At 52.6% G+C, this 23,075-nt stretch overlaps 8 protein-coding genes across 8 annotated transcripts; 7 read left to right on the forward strand and 1 right to left on the reverse strand.

The window, feature by feature from the left end:
* Window positions 1-440: 440 nt before the first annotated feature.
* BJX68DRAFT_234152 (uncharacterized protein) lies at window positions 441-1,901 on the forward strand. Its single transcript, XM_071039708.1, has 2 exons — window positions 441-699; window positions 762-1,901. Exons 1-2 carry the CDS (start codon window positions 621-623, stop codon window positions 1,718-1,720), a joined length of 1,038 nt encoding a protein of 345 aa, XP_070900819.1. The 5' UTR covers window positions 441-620; the 3' UTR covers window positions 1,721-1,901.
* Window positions 1,902-2,937: 1,036 nt separating this feature from the next.
* On the forward strand, window positions 2,938-4,753 carry BJX68DRAFT_234154 (uncharacterized protein). Its single transcript, XM_071039709.1, has 6 exons — window positions 2,938-3,072; window positions 3,141-3,558; window positions 3,628-3,795; window positions 3,900-4,076; window positions 4,143-4,265; window positions 4,327-4,753. Exons 1-6 carry the CDS (start codon window positions 3,015-3,017, stop codon window positions 4,673-4,675), a joined length of 1,293 nt encoding a protein of 430 aa, XP_070900820.1. The 5' UTR covers window positions 2,938-3,014; the 3' UTR covers window positions 4,676-4,753.
* Window positions 4,754-4,981: 228 nt separating this feature from the next.
* BJX68DRAFT_265403 (uncharacterized protein) lies at window positions 4,982-6,031 on the forward strand (the record flags this gene model as incomplete). Its single annotated transcript, XM_071045238.1, has 1 exon — window positions 4,982-6,031. The coding sequence occupies one exon, from the start codon at window positions 4,982-4,984 to the stop codon at window positions 6,029-6,031; it is 1,050 nt and encodes a 349-aa protein (XP_070900821.1).
* A 1,204-nt stretch (window positions 6,032-7,235) lies between these two features.
* On the forward strand, window positions 7,236-9,253 carry BJX68DRAFT_234158 (ankyrin repeat domain-containing protein). Its single transcript, XM_071039710.1, has 4 exons — window positions 7,236-7,671; window positions 7,736-7,816; window positions 7,869-8,154; window positions 8,206-9,253. The coding sequence occupies exons 1-4, from the start codon at window positions 7,265-7,267 to the stop codon at window positions 9,214-9,216; spliced, it is 1,785 nt and encodes a 594-aa protein (XP_070900822.1). The 5' UTR covers window positions 7,236-7,264; the 3' UTR covers window positions 9,217-9,253.
* A 362-nt stretch (window positions 9,254-9,615) lies between these two features.
* Window positions 9,616-10,514, reverse strand: BJX68DRAFT_265405 (uncharacterized protein; the record flags this gene model as incomplete). Its single annotated transcript, XM_071045239.1, has 2 exons — window positions 9,616-10,092; window positions 10,167-10,514. 2 exons carry the CDS (start codon window positions 10,512-10,514, stop codon window positions 9,616-9,618), a joined length of 825 nt encoding a protein of 274 aa, XP_070900823.1.
* Window positions 10,515-11,917: 1,403 nt separating this feature from the next.
* Window positions 11,918-12,288, forward strand: BJX68DRAFT_265406 (uncharacterized protein; the record flags this gene model as incomplete). The annotated part of the gene is made up of 2 exons (XM_071045240.1): window positions 11,918-11,923; window positions 11,977-12,288. The coding sequence occupies 2 exons, from the start codon at window positions 11,918-11,920 to the stop codon at window positions 12,286-12,288; spliced, it is 318 nt and encodes a 105-aa protein (XP_070900824.1).
* A 3,991-nt stretch (window positions 12,289-16,279) lies between these two features.
* BJX68DRAFT_274900 (putative tannase) lies at window positions 16,280-18,061 on the forward strand (the record flags this gene model as incomplete). The annotated part of the gene is made up of 1 exon (XM_071047745.1): window positions 16,280-18,061. The coding sequence occupies one exon, from the start codon at window positions 16,280-16,282 to the stop codon at window positions 18,059-18,061; it is 1,782 nt and encodes a 593-aa protein (XP_070900825.1).
* Window positions 18,062-19,349: 1,288 nt separating this feature from the next.
* BJX68DRAFT_234159 (uncharacterized protein) lies at window positions 19,350-21,932 on the forward strand. The gene is made up of 2 exons (XM_071039711.1): window positions 19,350-20,592; window positions 20,652-21,932. Exons 1-2 carry the CDS (start codon window positions 19,377-19,379, stop codon window positions 21,728-21,730), a joined length of 2,295 nt encoding a protein of 764 aa, XP_070900826.1. The 5' UTR covers window positions 19,350-19,376; the 3' UTR covers window positions 21,731-21,932.
* The last annotated feature ends 1,143 nt before the right edge of the window (window positions 21,933-23,075 follow it).

Raw genomic sequence — 23,075 nt, forward strand, 5'->3', positions numbered from 1 at the left:
GCATACCACTGGATGGGCATATTACTTAGTCTATACTATATGAATTGCGGGCGATATTATGTATACAATCGCAGTGTGTTGTTGTCGATACTATGTACATTTCCTTGCTCTGCTCTAAGGCCGAGTCTAACAATCTCGATGGGTATTGGATAAATAGTCTAGGATTACCTCTATTTGTGAGAGGGGTGCAGTGATCACAATCAAGGATATATGGTGTTATGACCTCACAATGTCCCTGTCGGCTTCTTAAATCCATCCATGTGGGCCTCGTCAGCTGTAAGCAGTGGGGCCTGTCAGCCACAGATGGTGCACATATGATTGGCCAGATTGCATTAAGCTCGGACCCTTGCGGGGTTAAGCTGTTTGCGGCGTTAAGAATGTGGGCCCCTTATAAAGAGCGCATTGCCAGCGTGAACGTGGGTTTAATCCTCTTTTCTTATCTTTTATTTCACAGATATTGTACATTATCTCACCACAAGCTTTTAATCTTCCATTCCCGGCTCTTCCTTTGGAATACTTTCTACTTACTTCCATCAAAGTCAACCTCCCACATCGCGGATCGATATTATCTGGCTGATCTACCTAAGAGTCGCATCAATACTTCATCCCGAGAAGACAAAATGGTCACGCTCAACGCCGTCAAAGCGCACAACGCGACGCTAAAATCCACCCTCGCGCCAGGCCTCGTCGCAGTGTTTGGTACGACTAACTCTCTATAAAACAAAAACTCAGCTATTCAAGACTAACGAATACATCAACAGTCGGCGGCACATCCGGCATAGCCCTCAGCACAGCCCTCGCCCTTGCACGACACACCGTCTCCCCGAAAATCTACCTGATCGGGCGCAGCCAACCAGCAGCCGACGACGCAATCAGCACAATCAAATCCATCAATCCATCTGCAACACCGACATTCCTAAAGAGTGACATCTCCCTACTAAAGAATGTCGACAGCGTCTGCGCAGATATCGCCGCCAGAGAACAGAAAGTGAATTTACTGTTTATGACGCCGGGTTATATGACCTGGAAGGGACGAGACGAGACGGCCGAGGGACTCGATCGGAAATTCGTACTGCATTATTATGCGCGGATGCGCTTTGTTTCCAACTTGCTTCCGCTGTTAACTGCTGCTGCAAAAGATACGGAGCCAAAGAGGAACCGACTATCCCGCGTCGTCTCAGTGCTCGATCCACACGTCGCAGTACGCCTTGGCGGATCCGGGAAACTCGACTATTCCGACCTCAGCCTTAAGCATACATTCACGCTGAACCGGTGCGGTGCGCACGCGAGTCTCATGGGCGACTTTTTCCTCGAGGGGCTCGCGCAGAAGTATCCAGAAACGTCCTTCGTGCATGCGTATCCGTCTGGTGTCAACACAGGGTTGCTGCGCGAGTATCCCATCGCGTCGGCGGTTGCGTCGGTACTTTTCAGGCCGTTTATGTTGCCGCTTGAGGAGAGTGGGGAGAGGCATTTGTTTGCGGCGACGAGTGGGCGCTATCCTTCCAAGAACGAGGAGGAAGGGAAGACTAATGGGGATGTTGTGGTGGGGAGTGACGGGACGAAGGCGAATGGGAGTTATTGGCTCAGTTGGGATGGAGAGCCTTTTCCGCGGAATAAGAAGCTTGATAAGGTGAGGGCAGAGGGGGCTGTTGCGAAGGTTGCGGAGCATACAGAGGAGGTGTTTCGGGTTGTTTGCGAGGAGGGGAGGACGTATCCGTGATTTTGGACTTGACCGCTTGAGATACGAAGTGTAGAAGGTGGAGCCCCTGTTGAGTGCTTCAGTTATCGATGATTCATTGCTGTTATATACCCTATCCTAATACGCAACAGCGCCCTTTCCTGGACCGTTTTCTTGGCCCCTCTCCCGTGCCTAGCTGCCCTGTTGTTCTTGTACTTGCCCAAAGAACGCAAAACAATGATAATTGCCATTGGCTATTGAACAGCTCTAATCTCGAGCCAATGCAGGGGGTTATCCTCAGACTTTAGAAAGACCGTGGAATAACTAGCACCACAGGAGCCGTCCATGTACTGGGTCTAAATGTGTCATTTCCGATCAGTGCTGGGTGTCCTTGCCAAGTTTTCTACAGGTCGAGATATGCATTGTTGTCGTTGAATGGTAGAGTCTTTTAATAGAGCCAGTGAACGTAGAGCTCGGCAATCGTGCTACTGTCCGCTGGGAGGCGGATCGTGCGTGTTTTGGACTCGGCCCAGGAGCCTGAGAGAGCCTTATCAAAAAACGGCGAGGCGGAACGGAGGAGGTGCTCGTGAACGTGATATTATGTGTTGGTGTCGTTCGCGATCAGGGTCACCATCACTCCGGCGAATCCCAATTATGGTAGTGGACGGGTGTAGGTCTGTAAGACTTGAAGCTCAAATGTTGACGCCCCCGTTCGAACAGTGGGCGTTATCAGAAGGCATGACTTGGACTTAGTGGTCCACCATGGCGTTTCTTTTTCTGCATTATATCTACACATGGGCACGAGCTTACTCTCTGGATATGAGCAACAATGACTTGTGCATCATTATTTGATTCTGGTCCCAAGTGTGGCTGGGTGTCCTGGGTGTCTATCCACATGATCTAGCATAGGTCAGAAGTAGCTTAATCGCGAAGTCGCCCAGGGACACCTTATCATCCACTACATATGGCTAAATGAACAAAGAAAATCAGGTTGGCTGCACTGGCGGCACCGCCTCCGACGGCCAAGCAGTTGCACCGCCTCACTCCAGCAGTGAACAGGCAAGTTTGCCCTATGCCAAGGGGCTCCGGGCGGGCTTTGCGCCGCTAAAAGTGGACCCCGCGCCACAGGTTCGAGCCCTAGGACGAATGACTCGCCAACGCCGAGGCCCCCAAGCCCCATCGCTCAGGGTTGCAGCACGTGATGCGACATTTCATAAAGCCGATTTCGCCCTATTATTTCGCTGGCGCGTTTCCAAAGTGGAGTCTTGGACAGCGAGAGGAAATCTCATCTTGACATGAATCGTCCCTGCGTGCGATTTACTTGTATATCGTCGGCATGCACTTCCGCAATACCTGGACGTGGATATCTCTTGGATTAAGTAGATTACTTATCGGTACAGAATACCGCCAGATCTGCGCGGGGTGCGACTCATACTCGGAACGCTGCTAATTCAAAACCCAGGCGCCCTCGCTCGAGAATGTATCTTCGATAACCCCCCAAACATCGGCTACCGAAACGAAGACGACCTACACCGCGACTTCGACGGCTGCACAACGATCGTCGCAGACAACATCACACTCGGGAACCTGCGCGGCTCACTCGTTGTCCCTGATGTTGTAAACATTACAGGGACGCTCATCATCCCTAATAACGACGACAAGTGGGGACTGCCAGTCCTGAACTCGATTGAATTTCCCGACCTTGAGCATCTCGGCGGTCTAGATGTTTACCAAGTGAATGATCTTAAAAGTTTCACGTTTTCGAAGCTGAAGCGTGTCAGCGGAAAGATTGATATCACGGCCATCGAGAAGGATGTCAATGTAAATTTCGAGGCGTTGGAGCGCGCGGGAGCGCTGAGACTGAATGGGTGGTTTGAAGAGTAAGATATTTAATATTTCTTCTCACGCTTCGCCTGTGGCCGACGTGGCTAACACCAGATGCATGGTAGCATCAACCTCTACGCCCTGCAGACAGTCGACAACGACTTGATCATCGAGAATTGCGAAAACTGCCAGGCCAAGGACCGGACGGGTCATGTGCGAGACAATGCCCCATTCGTCTACTTTGGCAGTCTGCGATCCGTGGGGTATATCAAGATCGCGGGAGTCCTCGATGTGTACGTCATTCATACCACCCTAGCCCCTACCTATGTCTGCTTGACCTATCTGGTAACTGGCAAAGGAAAACTGGAGGTCAATACTGATATATAAATGTGTGCAGCGGCTATATGTGGGATCTCACCTCCATTGGCCCACCAGCGGACCCCGGGAATACCGAGCTCTCGACGGACTCGGGTGAGCGGTTTTACTTCAATGAGACGACCAGTCCGTTTGATTTTAATCTGTCGAGCTTGGTGTCGGTTGATAGGCAGCTGATCGTTAGTGGGAATATTGAGAGGTAGTGTTTTCCCTTCTTTATGTTGGGTTGCTGGTGGTGAATGGGACCGCTGACTTGATAGTATAGCCTTCACATGGATGCGCTGAAAAGTACCAACGCGTCAATCTTTATTAATGCCTCACGTCCTATGGATATCGATCTCGGCCTCGAGTACGCCAGTTCGATTGACCTAGAAGGTCGTATCACAAGGTATGTCCACCCAGTTCCTCTCCAGGTTATGGACTGGACCTCACGCTAAGAACCAACGCAGCGTCCACCTCCCAAACCTCACCTCCGACACCCCTTTGACGCTGAAGTCCGCCTACTCGTGCAAAGACCACACATCCCTCACGGACGTCTCCTGTCCCGCGCCTCCCAAATTCAGCACAGCCGCAAAGATCGGTATGGCGATCGGGATCGTAGTTGCTGTTGCCCTGGGCATCCTCGCCGTGTTTCTGTGCTGCAGGCGCTCGCAGAAGAGGGAAGCCGAGCGGGTGCGGACGTTGCGCACGCGGAATGAGTTGGTCGATCTGCCGGCGTACGCGCCTGGGGCGAATGTTTCGGGTGTGTTGAGGCCGGATACGCCGCCGCCGCCGTATGAGGCGAGGAGGGATACGTAGTATGAGGCTCTGGTTGGTTGGTTCTTAAGAGAGTTCCTCATCTAACCAATATTGCGTCATCTGAATGTTGAATCTGAAGTCAAAGATCTCTTGGCGCTGCTGCAATTAGATCCTAAAGAGCCTCTTGATAAAACCTACTCAGAGTTTACATTTCTACAGGCGGCATCGAGCACCGCCGAGTTTGTTGTGTTACTCCGACCTCACTTGCTTCTCACATAACCAACTCTTTTCCTGCTCAACACTGAGCTTACACGACCATCCCCTTTCCTCAAAACCCATCAAAGACTGCTCAGCTGCAGACGAAACATGCCTCTCCTTCACCTGCCCATCGAACTCCTCGACCAGATCATCAGCGAACTGGATACCGCCGACGTCACCAGGTTGATGGCCTGCAACAACCGCCAGCTCGTCTTCAACCACGAACGCAGACTCTACAGCAAGCAAGATACCCGCGACAAAGCTATGTTTGCCGCCTGTAGCTTTGGTCTAATCCGAATTATCCGACGCCTTGTTCTGGACTATCGCGCGCCCGTCAGCTCCGTGCCCGTGAGAGCCAGACCCTGGAAGAGTCTGGAACACCGAGCGGCATGGCTTGGAATTCCCGAATCACAGGAGGTCGAGCTGACGCTCTATACAACTGTTGAGTATGGACATCTCGACGCGTTTTGGGAGCTGCTCAGGCTCGGTGCGCGTCTTGATGTCCCTAATACCTGGCATGGCTGTCTGGAAGATTTGATCGAACGGGTTTTCTCGCCGGAGAATGACTGGGAGCTCCTGCACTGGTTTTACGGCACGGGTTTTGACGCACAAGTATCTCCGGAGGCTCACGATTATCTTATTCGTCCGTTACTAAAGGTTATTCGTGCTTCGGGACAGCGTGGGGGACCCCCTCTGGGAGCGTTGCGGATGCTGCTAGACCGCCGAGCCGGCGGCCCCCTCAACGAAGTGTATGTGGGGTTTAGCCCGCTGGCAGCCGCGATCCGAGAGCAGCAATATGACCCGATTCCAGTCCTAGACCTGCTTTTAGGCGCCGGTGTCTCGATTGACGGACCAGTTTGCGAGTCTCCCATTCCAAGCCCAATGGGTATTCCCATTTTTGCAGCTGTCGAAGCAATCGCGATGAGAGGCGATACGAACCTGGTGAAGTGGTGTGTTCGGAATGGCGCGAATATCAATCCTTGGCAGGGGCTTACGGAGATTGCATTTGGACACTGCTATGCCACGCCAATTCGCTTTTATCTTGCGACTTTTGACTCCTGGGCTGGAAATCCCTGGGATCCAGTCAAGGGGTTGCAGCTGTTGCTCGATCGCGGCGCAAAGATGGACTTTTCCCCTGACGACGTAGGAAAGGGATAGGCAGGATCTGCTACGGATAGTCCTTCACCGCAACGCTCCGTCCGCTGGTTCTGGTGCCTCAAAGCTCTCCTATCCAACCGGAGTATGACCGATATCTTAACCATACCAAGCTACCGCCGAATGGTCGAGTACGTGATCCAACTCCACGCCGAGACCGAGGATGCAACGGCAGGGAGATCGGACGTGTTTGGAGAGACTCGCCAACGGGCTGCAGGGCGCTCTGTACATGGGAACCACACATTCGGAGCTTCTCGTTGATCAAGTATGTATTAGGCAAGGGGGCGGACAGACGTGTGCGAACGTTTGATGGACGCACGGCGAGGGGGCTGCTATTGGAGAGGCTTGATTTGAGCCAGTGCGAGAGGCTTGCGAGGATGCATTGGATTAGCAGAGAGCTCGGTGGGATTTCAGAAGAGACTTTTATATCGATGGCCCAATAGAAGCAATTGACCTAAATGAACCACCTACATGTTCCCTAAAACCCTTCGCTGTTGATGAAGTAAACGCCAACCGCATGTGTTTCAACTGACCTCGAACGAGGAGTCAGAAACGTCTCGCCCAAGCACTTTCGTATCACCACAAGTGGTCATAAAAAATAGCCGTTTTGGAAATGGACACGGGTATCATGAGCCCTCGATGACATATCCACCTGCAGCCCCTGCTCTTCTGGCAAGTACGACCCTGTACCTACCGAGCCATCATGCGAAAAGAGCAAAACACGTCACGAATTTACCAGCGTGCCTTCTGCCCATAACCTTCATGTTTCCAACTACCACTATGCAAAAGCCATCCTTGATATTATTTCTCCACCCTTACCCCGACGAAATAACTCATGATCGCCGCGACCCCCGAAATCACAGTCTGTGGCGTATCCGCCTACCATTCACGAGAGCGCTGAGCTGCCTGTTGGACCACCAGTGCACACCAGCCCCTCACCGCGTCGTACGTCATTGGACAAGAATGGAATCGCGCGATGCATATTCCATGTCTGCAACGACCTATCAATCGCCTTGTGTCACGGGATGAGCGACGTGTCAAGCAGCCAAGACCTTAATTGGGGAGAGCCTTGCCCGGCGGTGGCGGTGCGTAGGACACCCACGCATAGCCTCGCCTTGAATGAAACCGCCTTAAAGACGTCGGCTGCTTCGGCAATCTTCCCCTCCTCCGATTTTCCTGTCCTTCTTCTTTCATATCCCGCTCGGCCGCGCCGCACGCTCCATCCCCTTCACCAAAATGGCCGAAGCGCTAGGAGTTGCCGCGAGCGCGATCAGCATCTTGACGCTGACGGCGCAGATCATCGACTCGATCGACAAGCTTCGCGCTCTTCACACATTTGTCAAAACGGCTTCGATCGAGTTCGAGGATCTCCTCGCGGAGATCGAAATCATCCAAGCTGTTCTCCGCACGTTGACGCCGGAAATGCTCGCCTTGCTAAACCTTCCATCGGCCGAGCGTCGGCTACAGGTTTTTCATCAAGATCTTGAGACCCTGGTCATAAAGGTGTCCAAGTACAGGAGTACCGCGGACCGAAAGTTGGGAGCTGTCAAGCTCGTTCTCAAGAGGGAGACTTTTCGGATCCAGCGACAGAATCTCGATAATCTGAAGAGTACTCTTTCCCTGCTCCAGTTGGCTTGCTATCAGTGAGTATTCTGAGTATTTTATGGTGATCAATCCACCTTGAGAAGTGTGCTAAAGAGTGTACAGTGCGTCAGTCTCTCAGGCCTCTCGAAACTCCTTAACAGATGACACAACAGCTCGCAGTCATGAAGAGGACTCTAATGGATGGTATGTGCCCAATCTCATGTCTCGAGAATTGCAACACACTCAACAGACCTAGCCGACAGATGGCTCGAAAGGTAGACGGCGAAAAACGATCAAACAGGTGGTATAGAAACGAATACCGTTTTCGCACCCCGTTGTACTTTATGGACAAGATGTGGACAATACGCACCACAAATCTCTACGGCTGGAAATTTACACTACAAGTCAATAATGTGATACCATGGGACTCGCCTGTGTTTCGCCACTGCCGACGAGGAGAAATAGAGGAAGTGAAGATGTTATTTTCCAGTGGCAGTGCGTCTCCTTTTGACTGCACCTCTGATGGAATCACACTGCTACATGTGAGAGACCACTAGCTACTGCTGTTTAGGCCTTTGCTTACATTTTGACAGATGGCGTCGAGAAAGGGCCAGGTCGACATGTGTCGGTTTCTTCTGGAGAATGGCGCGAACCGAAACTACAGAAATGAGAAAGGACTTAGTCCTCTTCACTATGTGAATAGATATCTCATTCTGACTGATCTTGGACCAGAAGATGGGGTTTGGATCTACGACCTTTATCGGTTGTTCCTGCAAGAGGCTGAAGAAATTCTATTTGAAGACTACATGGCAGATAGCATACGCATTGCCAGGTTCAGCTTCAGCGCGCCCCTGGACACCCTGAGTCTGATTCAAAGCCATTCATTCGACAACTATTCAATATTACCCCTTGAAGTCCGGTTCAAACGCGCAATGGCCCTGAACACTATGCTGCATTGCAACCTGAGCCCACAGGTCGTTCAACTTGCGATGGGAGGCAGCCCTATTGACCAAGCGGCGTATCTGCTAGAAGACGTTAACGGAGAGACCTTGCTACACAAAATAACACAGGCCATGGGAGCCACATTGTCGATCGATGGCTCTATAGGTGTTGAAGCATGGCTCCCACTCCTATCAGATGCTCTATCAGCACAGGCGGATCTGCACAAAATAAGCCGTAGCTACCGCATACAGAAGACACCTTTACTGGGTTTCGTTATGTCTTACGCGTGGGGGCGAACGTATATCTACGGTTTACAAGTCTGGAGCTTTGCTTCGGCGATACAGCTGTGGGCCTCTATGATGAGAGACACCGGAGTTGATCTTGAGACTTATGGAAGGGTGGAGGATTGTTTACTCCACTCGGAAATCACAGACTATTGGATTCCGGTAGCAATGCTCCACACACACGAGACACACGACAGTCCTTTAGGGAGCTCGGAAGCAATGCGTCCTGCCTTAGCCAGAACAATTGGCCTCAACTATGGCCCTAAACCAGAGGATTGGCACCTGTGGGTAACGAATCCAATTGACGAGCTTGTTGGTGAGTTCTGGGAAATGGTCGACAGAAGTCTGGAGGTTATGCCAGGCACGTGGATCGATTAAGGCGTTGTATATTGTTTGACTTGTGGTTGCTCTTAGCGGTAGAGTGTCTATGGCTAGTCTAGGCCTCACTAACGGCGTTTGCATTGTGCTTACAGTTAGCAATTAGCCCTTAGTAACAGAAGAATAACAAGGCCTTCCATATAAATCCGCCCCGGTTCATGTCACTGCAGGCCGCACGCATAAATCTAAGGAGCACATCAGATAATGGAGACTTACGTAGAATAGTATTTGCTGTAGTTAATGATTAATGTTAATATTGGTTACGCCTGCATCAATTACGTGCGGCAAATGGTATAAGAATGGACACACATAAGGCAAAAGAAGACATACACAGGGGACTAGGTAGAACATTTGAGCTATGTGCAGAACTTGATGACCACATATCAAGTCATACCAATCCTATCCCAGCACAACAACCCCAATGAAAACCGCGAAACCGGCCGACGCCGCTACAAGTCTACCTACCCGTGGAGTAGCCGCAGCGCCCGTAAATTGCGCATCATCCGGAGTCGTTCCAGTCGGGATATCGATGTCAATCCCTTCATCATCCCCCCTCCCAGTCTCCGTCCCAATGCCCAGCTCATCCGTCCCCCCACCAGAGGAATCCGGAATATCGAAATCGAAATCGAACCCCGGGGAGTCAGAATCAGAATCAGATGTCGGCGCGGGGCTCGCAGTCCCTGTGGGCGTCGGCTCGTCGCCACTGCCAGTTGGCCAGGTAAACTCAAAATCTGGCCACTCGAAGCCCGGTCCCGACGTCCCTGTCGGCGAGGGCGCGGACGTTGGAAGCGGCGGAAGTTCGCCACCACCGCCGAATCCACCGTTGAGAATCGAGTTCAGGAACCAGCCGAGGAATTGGCCGACGTAGTATGCCAACTACAACCCCATATGGCATTAGCCTCTAGTGACGTGCCGCGAAGAAGAAATGGGAAGGAAGGGGGGATGCGTACCGGCGCAACACTATCAACCAACTCCCCAAACCGATCGTTCCACTCGGGGGTAAAGATATTCTCCGAGTCGCGGAGAAGGTCGAGGAGTTCGCCGAAGAAGCCGCCGTTTAGGAGGTCGTCGAGGGCGTCGCCGATGGGTGGAGGACTCGAAGAGGTTGGGGTTGTGTTTTGGCGTTTTATGATCAAGGAGGGGTCGGTGTCGAGCAAAATGCTGGAGATACCGTTGAGGAAGAGATCTGTAGTGCTTCGGCGAATCTCGAGGTGGGTAGGGGAGTCTGCCTCTGGGGTCGCGGAGGTGACCCCGACGATGGGGAGAAGGAGAACAAGAACGAAAGTGAGGACGCGCATTATGGTGTATTAACTAAAACTGGCAGTATCTAACGAGTGTATAAGCGAGTGTAGTGATCCGGCGCTGTACAAGAGGTAAAAGGGACATCCACTTCAAGGGAAGTGATGTGCGCTCCAGTGGCGCGGGAGAGCAAGATATACCACTCGCCAGCCCTGCGATGCAGGCTTCCTTAATAGTGGACCAGGCCCATGTGACGAATTCCGTTCCTGAGAAAACATGGCGATTAAATTCGTGATATAGGAAAATAATAACAGGGACCCATGAGACCTCACTCCAGGCCTCATCAGAATAGATTAAGTGGCGCTCTTGGACGCTCATAACGTTACTCGTTTGCATTGGACTCCTGCAAACAGGGGATAATCTGTATAACTTGCATACGGAGACGGACGGACTTCCGAGTGCTGAAGTGGAAGGGGACAGAATTCAAGGGAAAAGATCCAAATCCAACTGCTGGATGTTAGGGCTAATTTAATGTCGGGGCGCCCCGTTCGGCCCGCGGAAACGGGACGCTTGGCTCATTTCGGCTTGTGGGATGTCTCGCCGGCCGCGCTCCTATAGGCTAATACCCTTGTTAGAACAAGCGTAGGGTCAAAATCGTGAGGGCAGGCCTGCGACCCGCATGGCGAGACCTTGGTGCTCGAGGGGTGCATGTGCCTGGAAGGATCCACCGGGTCACGATCCTCTAGGAGAACAGGAGAGTCCTGCGACGTACTTTCCTCGTGGTTCTAAGGCGGGCGCTCCCCCGCACCTTCCTCTTATAGAACCATGAAAAACACGCAGGTGCGATTGGCCGTACCTATCTGGCAGGAACGACTCACTGAGGGAAGGTGCGCCCGTTGCCACGGGGACTCGACGGTCGGTCTTTTTCCCTGACTATTCCAGTCATACTCACAGCATTGGGAAGGTGCGACCCTCCTCTTACTTGGAACCAGAGAGGAAGGTACGGTCGTAAGGGACCCCTGGACCTAGGCCGACGGGCGCCTTGTACAATCCGCAGGGGACATGCACGGCGCTAGTGAGAACCGAACGTTGGGGTATATGTATGCTCCATGTTTGGCACACTTCGGCCAAGAATGCATTCAAGAGAAACTAGTTTGAACGGATGAAATATGGACACCACATTCCAGAGTCTCAATGCTAGAATATTGACCTCTTTCACCGCGATATACTTCAAACCTAAACAACCCCACCACTGCCCGTGGATCCACTCCCGCAGTCCGCCCACGGGACCATGTTCCACTGGGGTGACAGATGTTCTACGCCAGGATGACCTCATACAGTTGATCATATATATCAAGTGAGATACTGCTGGCCATGAGGTCATTGCTTAACCCCTTGTCGTCTTCATTATTAACCTATACCGCTTGCTTGGACTGAACGGTGCCTTCAAGCTTCTACCACCATGAATGTGGGTCATATTTTCAGCACGATCCCTAGAGTAGAGGACTAACACGAATGCAGCCCTCCAACGACAGCCAGAAGGTCCACCTCGAGCACCTAGAGGGCCTAAACGACGACTCCATCATCTCCTACGCGACAATGCACTTCCCACTGGAAGAACCGACCATCGAATGGAGCGACAAGGCCTCCGCCGATCTATGCTATTCGTCTGCAGAGGTTGGAAAACACGCCCTGGAAGCCTTCACACACGATGCGAAAACTTTAGAGGATGGCGATCACTTTATCGCAGAGATCCCAGATCTAAGGCCACGGTCGGGCGTCCAGAGACATTCCGTGGAAGAACCGACGCCCCGGATCTTGATTCGCCGATAAGTCGGTGGCTTCAGTGTGTTGAATCACTCCGGCGAGCATGGCGTTTGTGCATTCAGTGGCAGACTTGAATGGCTTGGCGGGCCGTAACCTGTCATGGGATTAGAAAGGTTGTGGATGATTTTCGGGTATCCTCATCTTCGTGTTGGATGGGGCCAGTGGGTTTTCTCGAGTCCTTTAGAAAGCTCCTAAGATACTCCGGCTCATAGTGTATGAGGATGATAGAAAAATGAGACATCATGTGTATGTACTCGTCCAGGCCGGCTCTCAAAGCGCGCACGGTGACGTTTTATATCTAATACTGCACGCGGTTTCTATACCCAACATGAGCTCTTGAATGGAAATCGTGTATATGGATGGTCCCTCGTTAGGGCACGAGGTCGCCTAGAATAATCCTTACTGGGCTACTAGGCTTTACGCCTCGATTCTGGCCCGACCTGTGGGATGAAATCGGCAGTCAATTTAGATCCCGATATAAACTAAACACAAAGCAACCGAAATGTGTCCTGCGAGAAGACGCGGATGGTGTTTCGTCATTGATGGCGGCGATTGCGCAGCCTGTTTCCTGATGTTAGAGCGGGTATTGGTTGATGAGGGGGAGTGGGATAGGGGTCGGGGGACAGGGGCTTTGGGACTAACGGAAACGGATCTCTTGAGCTCCGGCGTGATTCATGGCGAAGGCGCGCTGGGACTGGTCTGTTTGTTCGTTTGGTAGATTGATGTGTGAAGAGAGCGAGGAAGAATGAGGATGCAGCTGCTTGGAGATATTGAGAGTACGGGGTGGAGAGCAGGGCGTTTATATACCTCCTTCCTGGACCCCAGTGATACACTGCACACCCTCCTCAAGGACAAACTTGTCCGTCTAGGACCCCGGTGGTGTCCATCACATTGATCTCCAAGCTTCTCGAGATCCTTCGACGATTGGTCAATAAATGGCGCGGTCGATATACTGGAGAACTGGGCATGTAGCACACAGAGACCAGACCTTTGAGATGCGGCAGTTGGATCCCGGCACTTCCCCGAGATAACATACAGTCCAACTACTGGCTCGATGGTTGGATTTTCTCGGTATTAACAGAAGCTTCAGTCACCGGGACAGGTATGTTTCTATCATCGCGAGATGTCAAGATGGGGTGTCACATTGTGAAATCGCCCAACTATGGCCAGTGCTCTCGGAGCTCTCGGAAACGGGTTGATACTTTCCCGTATTTATTGGCAAAGGCGATTTGCGAGTTCTTCCTAACAGAGTTCCTCCCAAAGGGTTCGTAAAATTTTGATACCACCCGTGTACCTGCTCGGCCAGAGGAGCTAGAATAAACAGAAATGCGGGTGCTGGAAATATAGGGCTACAGTGGGGGTGAATCTGGCCGGAGGGGTGAGAGTAGCTAAGCAAAGCGCACACCCAGTTAGTCAACATTGAGAGTCTCAAGATGATATTCAACAATCCAGTGCTGCAGTTCATATTGCAAATCCGACCCTCGCCGGGCGACAGCACTGCCGGCCCTGATATGAATGCCGAGAGAAACCGCCCGGGCCAGCCCTATGGCTTTCATCTCCGTGTCGGTATCAGACAATATTATAATCAGGACCATCGTTACCCCGCAAACTGACAGGTGCTGTTCAGCTCGCGCTGCGGGGAGCATAATGCCATGTCACACTAGCTTGGGCCATTGCACTCTTGCCGTATCTATCCGAACCCGGTGGCGGGTCGAGATCGTAGGGGCCCGCTGGCGTCGCAGAGTATATGCCAAAGATTGAGACACATTTCGGCTGTCGGAGGTTGACTCTTGATGCTGCAGCGAGGGGAGTTTTCGATATACTTCTGCGAGCCAGCAAGGCTACCAGAACTGGAAGAGGCTAAACAATCACCACTCATGAACTCCGATTCACCAGTGCCACGGCCTCGAAGCGTTACGATATCTTCGAGAACCATTTCTTTCGAGATAAAGGCGCACCAGGAGCCTCCCGAGCTGAATTCGTTTTGTTACACAACCCCGCAATAAGACGCATGTCAGGCCACTACGTGCGGTTCGGAAGGCTTCCCGTACCCGTGATTATCCAGGGCACCATGTCGCACAGGAGAAGGTTGATGCCGTGCCTTTGCAGGCCTGAGACTCGGGAACCGGTTGGGAACCACTCATGCATCTATCCTGGGAGTAGGTTGTGCAGAAGCTTGAAGATTCGTGGAACCTTACGACGATGGGACCTGTACTGCCCTATCACGAGAGCAGAGGTACTCCGAGAGTATCTTTCTTCAGCTCTATGCATCTGCCGCCCATTTCTACATACTTGGAACAAGTAGTCCGATTGCCTGCAATCAGGAAAGTCCAAAATACCGCTGGATAGTCCTGGCTTTCTTGCAGTCCCCGCATTCATAAGCAGTCTGAAGCCGGAAGCGCCGCGGATGGCCAGTTGCTGTTACGAGTCTGGGTTGTGGGTGAGAGCCGTCAGGCTGGACGATTGATGAGTGTCATTAGAATAGCGGCATTCCACGAAGCCACCACATTATCTTGCATCTTCCCCAGGGTAGTTGTCGGATACTGACAGCCCACAATTCTCACTGGATAGATTCTTCAACACAGCCTCGGCGCCCGACCAGTTTTTGCGCACCCTCCGTTAACCGTCACTCTTTTCTCTGCCTCTCAGCCAATATGGCAAGCTGCAAAGCCCTGAGTTGGCTGATAAGCAGGTTGCGCATGCAGAGAGAATCAGCACAAACAGGTTAACACCTTGAAGCGTTGACGCGTGTGATAGCGAGGCATCCTTAAATGTGCAACAAGTCGATGATTTTCTAGTTTTGTCGGGGATCCTACGCAGGATGAGCAGACTGGCAGTATCCAGTTAGGTAAGACAAAGCGTCTCCGAGGGCGGGGCATTTGAGCCAAACCGAGTTATATCTCTCGCTCTCGGGCCTTTCACAGTGACAAATGAATGAATGCTAGACTCGCGTTGCCGACTGGACTGAAGAGCCGGCTGTCCCATATTGATTTACAATTCACCGTAGTTGGCATTAAGATACCCTGAGGGACAACTGCCTCCTCGTCCACATTCCATTACTTCTCGTATCAGTATACACCTGCAGCCCGTTGAATAGATATCAATCCGGACCGTACAATCTTGTTTCTGCTCACTACCCGTGCCCTGAGGGTTTCGTCCACGTCATGGACTTGTCATCTTTACAGAGGCGCGGTATCTGGCAGCGGGGCGCAAGGGCCTGAGGGCTGGCCCATAGAAGGCGAAAAGGCCCTGATTGGTTCGTCATCCCACACTCCCACAGCATCCCACAATCACCCACAATGCTGCCACAATCCACTTTCTGCGGAAAAAATAGCCTCGTCGATCGTTTGACTAGTGGACTCCTTAATCAATGTTGGAAGAGCTTATTGTAAGGGTTGGAATTATGTGTATTCCTTCGCGTTCGCGGACTCCCATCGTAAAGATAGCTGAGAAGAGGGTAGGGACCTTAACAGTGGCCAAGGGATCTCCTCAGCAAACTATGACGACGGTAGATCATATTCAACATTTAACTGCTAAATTTACTCTTGACCCACTTGCAAGTCTCTGCGTTATCAATCTCCGAGGCCGAACAGGATTTCCCCCGACACGGGAACATGCCGAAGTCGTCCCCAGCGACAATCAGATCAAGCTTGAAGCCGCAGACAGAATGCTGCAGGAACACCGCACCCTAAACCATAAACGCTCAAGTCCCCTGCGCAGGTGAAGCAAGCTAGCTGGTTTCAGCCACGTTTTTTTCTTCGCCAGCAAGCCGCGCAATTGCGTGACGACGGCAGGTCCAGAAGCTTAATGTGGAAGTGTGGCCGGGACCCACTTGCAAAGCCCTACTTTGCTGATCATCGCCGTGTGCTGCTTGGATGTGGGACAGGAAGGAGAGCTTAAATAGCGGTTATCGCGCTGATCAGAGCAGGAGTAGATTATCAACACTCGTTTGGATTTCACTGTACATTCATTTGCCACTTTCTTTCCATCCATCACCATGCGCCACTCGCGCAACGCCCTCTTCGCGCTGGCCACTTCCGCCAGCGCATCCTCCCTCGCAAGCGTCTGTACAACCTCGCACGTCCAGTCCGCCCTGCCCGCGAACGGAACCCTCCTCGGCATTGACCTCATCCCCTCTGCCGTCACCGCAAGCGTCTACAATGCCTCGAGCGCCAGCACCTCCAGCTCCAGCACCGGCGGAATGAGCATGGGCGGCGGTTCAACCTCGTACAACTACTGCAACGTAACCGTGACCTACACGCACACCGGCAAGAACGACAAGGTCGTCGTGAAGTACGCCTTCCCTGACCCGGCGGACTTTAAGAACCGGTTCTACGTCGCCGGTGGTGGAGGCTTTTCTTTGTCTTCTGATGCCACGGGCGGATTGGAGTATGGTGCTGTTGGTGGCGCCACGGATGCTGGGTATGATGCGTTCAACTATAGCTACGACGAGGTTGTTCTCTACGGGAATGGAAGCATCAACTGGGATGCTACCCACATGTTCGGGTACCAGGCTCTCGGCGAGATGACGAAGCTCGGCAAGGTGCTCACCCGGGGATTCTACGGCCAGGCCGACGATGCTAAGGTGTACACATACTACGAGGGATGCTCCGACGGCGGCCGCGAGGGCATGAGCCAGGTGCAGCGGTGGGGCGAGGAGTACGATGGGGCCATCACGGGTGCGCCGGCGTTCCGCTTCGCGCAGCAGCAGGTGCACCATGTTTTCTCGTCTGCCGTTGAGAAGACGCTCGACTATTACCCCACACCCTGTGAACTCGCCAAGATCGTCAACGCGACAATCGAAGCCTGCGATCCTCTCGATGGACGAACTGATGGTGTCGTCTCCCGCACAGATCTCTGCAAGCTCAACTTCGACCTCAAGACCATCATCGGCGAGCCATACTACTGCGCCGAGCAGAACTACACCTCCCTCGGCTTCGGCTTCAGCAAGCGCCAAGCCGCACAGGGAAGCAGTACATCCTACCAACCCGCACAAAACGGGACGGTATCCGCGGAGGGCATCGCCGTCGCCCAGGCAATCTACAACGGCCTGCACAACTCGGACAACGAGCGCGCGTACCTCTCCTGGCAAATCGCCTCTGAGCTCTCCGACGCAACGACGAGCTACAACTCCGACACGGACAGCTGGGAGCTTTCCATTCCGTCCACGGGCGGCGAGTACGTGACGAAATTCGTGCAGCTGCTCGACCTCGATAACCTCGATAACCTGAACAACGTCACCTACGATACCCTTGTCGAGTGGATGCAAACGGGAATGGTCCGGTACATGGACTCCCTGCAAACCACCTTCCCCGATCTAACCCCGTTCCAAGCCTCCGGCGGTAAACTCCTGCACTACCACGGCGAGTCTGACCCGAGTATTCCCGCCGCCTCCTCAGTCCACTACTGGCAGGCCGTCCGGAGCATCATGTACCCCAACCTCAGCGCCGCGAAATCCCTCGAGGCCCTCGCGGACTGGTACCAATTCTACCTCATCCCCGGTGCCGCGCACTGCGGCGCCAACAGCCTGCAGCCCGGTCCGTATCCGCAAAACAACATGGAGATTATGATTGATTGGGTGGAGAATGGGGTCAAGCCGTCGCGGTTGAATGCGACGGTCTCATCCGGGGACTATGAGGGCGAGACGCAGATGCTTTGCCAGTGGCCCAAGAGGCCGCTTTGGAAGAAGGGCAGCGATGACTTTGAGTGTGTGAGCGATCAAAAATCCATCGAGAGCTGGACCTATGATTTCCCGGCCTTCAAGGTTCCAGTCTATTAGGCGGCCTGGCGTCTTTGGGTGGTTGTGAGGATCTCGATCTTGGGACGGTGCGCATTGTGTTGAGCATTGTTCCTTTGGGGTTGCCCGTGAGTTTCTTTTCCTTCGCTATGCGGTTGCCTGTACTGTTATTATCAGTCTAGAACAATGAATATCTCGTGCCAAGAGTACAAGGTTAGCTTTTGAATGTACACCCAACTGCTTTGAGTTTTGCTATGGTCATTGGTACTGCAGCCAGGTTGCTGGCTGGGTACGGGGTAAAGGCAGAGCTGTGGGACGCGTAGCGGAAAGATGTGATAAACTCCCGTAGCCTTCCTCTGAATAACCCTTCTTCGTTCCTCCCCCGCACTGGATATCAAAAATCAAAATCCCCAGCCCAAAAGGTTGCGCAGAGCGGTATGCAGCGGGACCCGGCACTATAAAGCGCCTGCCCGTCAGGCCCCCATCTTCATGAGCAGCACCATGCATGGGAGCCAGTGCACACCAGTCCCAGATGGAAGCAAAAGATTTGCCGTCGAACCATTTCAGCATGGGAATCACCCACATTGTTCTCTTGAAATTCAAACAAGGCGTTGGCATCAATACACAGACAGAGGTACAACTGCTCAATGTCCTAATAGAATACAAGGAGTTTAGCACTCTTTGCCGGGCCGTACAGCGTTGCCAAGCCTTGAAAGACAACTGCCTTCATGGAACTTCCCAGAAACCGTATATCCTGGAATTTCTGGGCGGATTTAATAGTTCTTATCAGGGCCGCGACGTAAGTTCGAGGCTTGTTGGTATCGTGCCAAATCCTGGTGCTGATCCTTGCACTTCCTAGGGAGGCATCGCCCATGCCGTTGTTGGTCAATTTGCCTACAAAGAAGAGGGGAGTATTACTTGAAGGAGGATCCTGTACACTGCAAGTTCTCCGCAGATGTTTGTCCACTAGCTGACAAATTTATGATTGTTGACTTTACTCCTGGGGTTTCCAAGTCGCGCAATGGATGTGCTCTCGGAGAGCAAACCCTGTTGGAGCATAGTAGCTGCTACTGATTCCAGGGCGTGGGATATGAAGTTGATGGGTATGCATGTATAATAGTACCACAATCAATATAGACATCATTCTAGCGTTAGCCTGCCTGTCATTTAATCTGACACTTTCCAGCTGAGCGTCAGTACGCCAGCTGTGACGCTTCTGTTGTGGCTTTGCATGTGGCTGGGTTAATTAATGTCTGTACTTGAACTAGCGCACAAGCAAACGTTCAGCTGAAGCGGGGTCAAATCCAATTGCCAAAATCAACCTTTTGCACATCCTTAAAAGAGATAGACAGTCGCCATGGCAGATCATTTATTTTATCCGGACGTGCCTCAAAAGCCCCTCCGGATCGAATATGACGGTCCGTTGTACGATGGAGGCGATTGGCACACCTTTCCTCACCGCAGTGGGTGGCTGGACGAAGCCCACGCCATAACCTTTCCCGCCGACGCAGTTCCTCCCGAGTACCGATCGCGGATGCATTGCTGGATCTACTTTGGCGTGCTGCACTATGTTTTTGGTGATCGGCTGGACCAGTCTGACTTTCTCCTCCATGGAGACGAAGGCGGCGAGCAGCAGTACATCACGACGCGACAGCTGGAGAAATATGTTGGTGATGCTGACGACTGGGAGAGTAATGATCGCGGGGCGCGATGCATGGAGGTGATCCCCAAAGTCCTCGATTCTCTTGCAAACTATTCTCGCTGGATCGACGGGGAAATGTCCATAGCCGCTCGGCTGGTTGCCCTGGCTCTTTGGAACGTTGCGACCAAGCGTGGTAGCCCCCAGCCGACCCTTCGCAATCCGGGGCTCTTTTTTCTTAGTTACAAAGAGGATGAGACGCTAATCCGTGACGGATGGTGTCCGGTGGATGTAGCGAGATGTATCAGGGCTGGTATGCAGCTGGACACGCAAGTGTACCTGATGCAATTGGCTCGGCCCAAGCCCAGCTGGTACAAGCGAACGCACGACGCCTGTGAGAAGACGGAATGCAAGGCGGACAATATAGACGAGAGCACCTATGTCACGCGCCACGTGCAGGAGGATTGCAACTGTTTGCATGTTGGTGCCGATGTTGACCAGCTCCATGCGATTCTTCACGACGGGAGAATCCCGGTTGTGAAGATAACACCCTGTGGAGAAGACGAGCTCGGAAAGAGGCGGTTCACTGTCAAGGTCGTCAAGAAACGCAGCAGCCAGCCATACGTGGCCGTCTCCCACGTATGGGCCGATGGACTCGGCAATCCCCATGCCAACTCCCTCCCGCACTGCCAACTGGAGTTTCTGTACGATCGCGCAAGGCCCCTTCTCCGCGAGAAAGAATATATCCCTCATTACAAGGAGAAGACCCTTGGAGTGTTGCATAGCAGGGCCTCTCGAATTGCGCATTTTGCAGCCAATGCCACCCGGGGTGGAGACGATTCTGTACTCGTCTGGATTGATACATTGTGCATCCCGCATCAAGATGATGTTCGCAGTCTGGCAATCCAACGCATCCGCGATGTTTATGTCGGAGGTCAGTGCGGACTGCCCTGTGGTTCCCTCTCCGCACAGTACTAACTTGACCCATCCCAGCTTATCGGACGATGATCATTGACTCAAGCATGATGATGATTGACTCCCGCGCATGTAGCAAGTTGGAGCTTTGTCTGAGAGTACTGTACTGCTCAGGCTGGGTTCGCCGGCTATGGACGCTGCAGGAAGCACTGGCCTCGGACGAGAAGCTATACGTGCTCCTGGCAGATAAGCCCGTCAACGTCAGTTCGATCAACGAGGAGCTAGTCACAAAGGTCGACAAAGGAGAAACCCCCATTCTTCAAGAGGGAATGGCTACGATAGCTGCAGGCGCTTGGTATCTGTACTTTGAAGAGGCCAATGACTATACGTCCGCATTCCGCCGCATGCTCCTCGAGAGTACCCAAGGTCTGTTAGTTGCCAGCGCCTGGTTCAACGTGGCCACACGAGCCTCCAGCAAGGACCGTGATCGAGCGACCGTCCTAGCCGGGGTCCTCAACCTGGACGTGAAAAAGATCCTCGAGGTAAAGGAAGCCAAAGAGCGCATGCGCACCCTGTACGGCATGCTCGAATGGTTCCCGCAAGACGTGTTGTTTCTTGAAGGACCCCGCTTTGAAGAAGAGGGACTGGGCTGGGCAATACAAGTCTGTCGCTTTACCGGGGAACTTGCTCCGCTGTCGCATGATGGCGGCAAGATCACGCCTCGGGGCCTCGAGGTCTCACGGTATGCTTCGCTGATATATCCGTCGTGCAGGTTCTGGGATCACGACAAATTCCTTGATACCGATGATATAACCCAAAGGCGAAAGGACCTGAACAGCTGGCTGGAGGCGTCCGGGCTTGCACCGACGGACCCTGCGACGGGCATAAAAATCCTTCACTTGACGACAGAAAGGCGGCTGGACGTCAGCGCGGATGTGACGTATGGGATCCTCATGTCGGAGTCGAGACTGGATGTAATCAGCCGCTGTGCAGTCCTGTCGTTGCAGGCAACTGAAGATGGAGTCTGTTACGGGCGATATGTTTCATCAGGGTACATCAAGGCGGACCTCTTGAATCTTCGCGCCCCTAAAATGTGGGGCTACACAATCAGAGGCACTTGGGACGATGCAGAGAAGCCGACCTGGGTTGCTGGTTAGACTGTAGTCCTAGTATTCTATTCTACCTTTTGCTGCTCTTCTTGGACTTTAGTTTCGCCAGCTGCAGCTGAAGCTCTAATTTCTTGATCTCATCCGCCGCGTCGTATTTGTCACTTCCACATGCCTCCTCTTCCTCGGCATCCGTCTCTGGATAGTCGCTATCAGCTTCGTATGGACCATGTTTGCGCTGCCCTGGCTCGAGATCTCTTCCAGAAAGCTCACGCTCAAGGCCACCCAACAACGATCTAGAATCGAATATCCATACACCTGGGGGGAGAGAAGGATGAGCGGGTCCTCGGTGATACAAATGTCCCTGATGGCCCGGTTGATGAGGAACTCAGTGCTGGTACAGGAATTCGCCGTGGCGATACTTTCCAAAGCCAGAGTCGTCGAATGCATCGCGTCGCCCAGTCCCCGTCGTTCTTCTGCCAGAAGAAATCAGAGACCTCTCTCTGATCTGCCTCGATGGGGGTGAGGATAATGCCACCGTCTGACAGAGCGCACTACAGCTCCAGGAGAGAACTCAGCCATGACCAAAAGATGCATTCAGTTGCGTCAGAACGATGGAGCTATCCAGGTAGGGACTCGCTAGATATAGCTAAATGACATGAAAGAAGACATGTGTGTTAAAACCTTCGGTGGAAGACAGATTCCAGCACCATCCGTCCGCAAGCTGTAGCACGAGAGGGTGTCTTGGAAGTGATCACGCCAGCCCCGACTCATTGTCTGAATTGGCTCTCTTCGTGACACCATTTTGCCCAACAATTCCTCGTCAGGTGGGTCTAAAGAAGGAGTGGGACCGCCGCTGGTTACATTTACCTCTTGAGGGATAGTCGCAAATCAAGGTCCCTGTCAGCTCGGCCTGGAGTTTCTGACAATCTATCTATTGCAGGGAGTTGCAAGCGTGCAATTATTGTTGCGCCTTGGGCGTAGATGCGCCCACTGCAGTCACCGAGGAAGAGCCTGTGATTCTTCTGTTGGCCAAAATGGAAAACTCTATTCCCTATTAAAATGGGACATTTCCATAACAAGGTAGGGCCGTAACAATGCATGATCATCCTTTCCATGACGCCAAAATGATAATCCTAACGGCTACGAAGCTAACAAGATGAAGAGTTGCTTGCAAGGATTAGTCTCTGTGACACTATCCACAAAGGATGATGGGCTCCCACGGGTATCATCATCACTGCAGTTTCCTAGTCGTCTCGCAGATGACCTCGGAAACAAAGTGCCCATCTGCTTTTCCGTCAGAAATACACTTGATCTGTGTCAATGGACATGTGTCGGCTCTGAAGAAGATAAATAGACAGATTGTCGTAAACTCAGCGTAGTTCCAGCTGCCATC

Source organism: Aspergillus pseudodeflectus (assembly GCF_044049435.1).
Source record: "Aspergillus pseudodeflectus strain CBS 756.74 chromosome Unknown BJX68scaffold_14, whole genome shotgun sequence".
Classification (NCBI taxonomy): domain Eukaryota; kingdom Fungi; phylum Ascomycota; class Eurotiomycetes; order Eurotiales; family Aspergillaceae; genus Aspergillus; species Aspergillus pseudodeflectus.

Bases quoted from the DNA above. Each gene is read 5' to 3' on its own strand.
- BJX68DRAFT_234152 (XM_071039708.1), top strand. From the start codon at position 621: ATGGTCACGCTCAACGCCGTCAAAGCGCACAACGCGACGCTAAAATCC. The intron at 700-761 runs GTACGACTAACT...ATACATCAACAG, and splicing joins AGGCCTCGTCGCAGTGTTTG to TCGGCGGCACATCCGGCATA.
- BJX68DRAFT_234154 (XM_071039709.1), top strand. From the start codon at position 3,015: ATGCACTTCCGCAATACCTGGACGTGGATATCTCTTGGATTAAGTAGA. The intron at 3,073-3,140 runs GTACAGAATACC...TTCAAAACCCAG, and splicing joins ATTAAGTAGATTACTTATCG to GCGCCCTCGCTCGAGAATGT. The intron at 4,266-4,326 runs GTATGTCCACCC...GAACCAACGCAG, and splicing joins CTAGAAGGTCGTATCACAAG to CGTCCACCTCCCAAACCTCA.
- BJX68DRAFT_234158 (XM_071039710.1), top strand. From the start codon at position 7,265: ATGGCCGAAGCGCTAGGAGTTGCCGCGAGCGCGATCAGCATCTTGACG. The intron at 7,817-7,868 runs GTATGTGCCCAA...CAACAGACCTAG, and splicing joins GAAGAGGACTCTAATGGATG to CCGACAGATGGCTCGAAAGG. The intron at 8,155-8,205 runs GTGAGAGACCAC...ACATTTTGACAG, and splicing joins ATGGAATCACACTGCTACAT to ATGGCGTCGAGAAAGGGCCA.
- BJX68DRAFT_234159 (XM_071039711.1), top strand. From the start codon at position 19,377: ATGGCAGATCATTTATTTTATCCGGACGTGCCTCAAAAGCCCCTCCGG. The intron at 20,593-20,651 runs GTCAGTGCGGAC...GACCCATCCCAG, and splicing joins CCGCGATGTTTATGTCGGAG to CTTATCGGACGATGATCATT.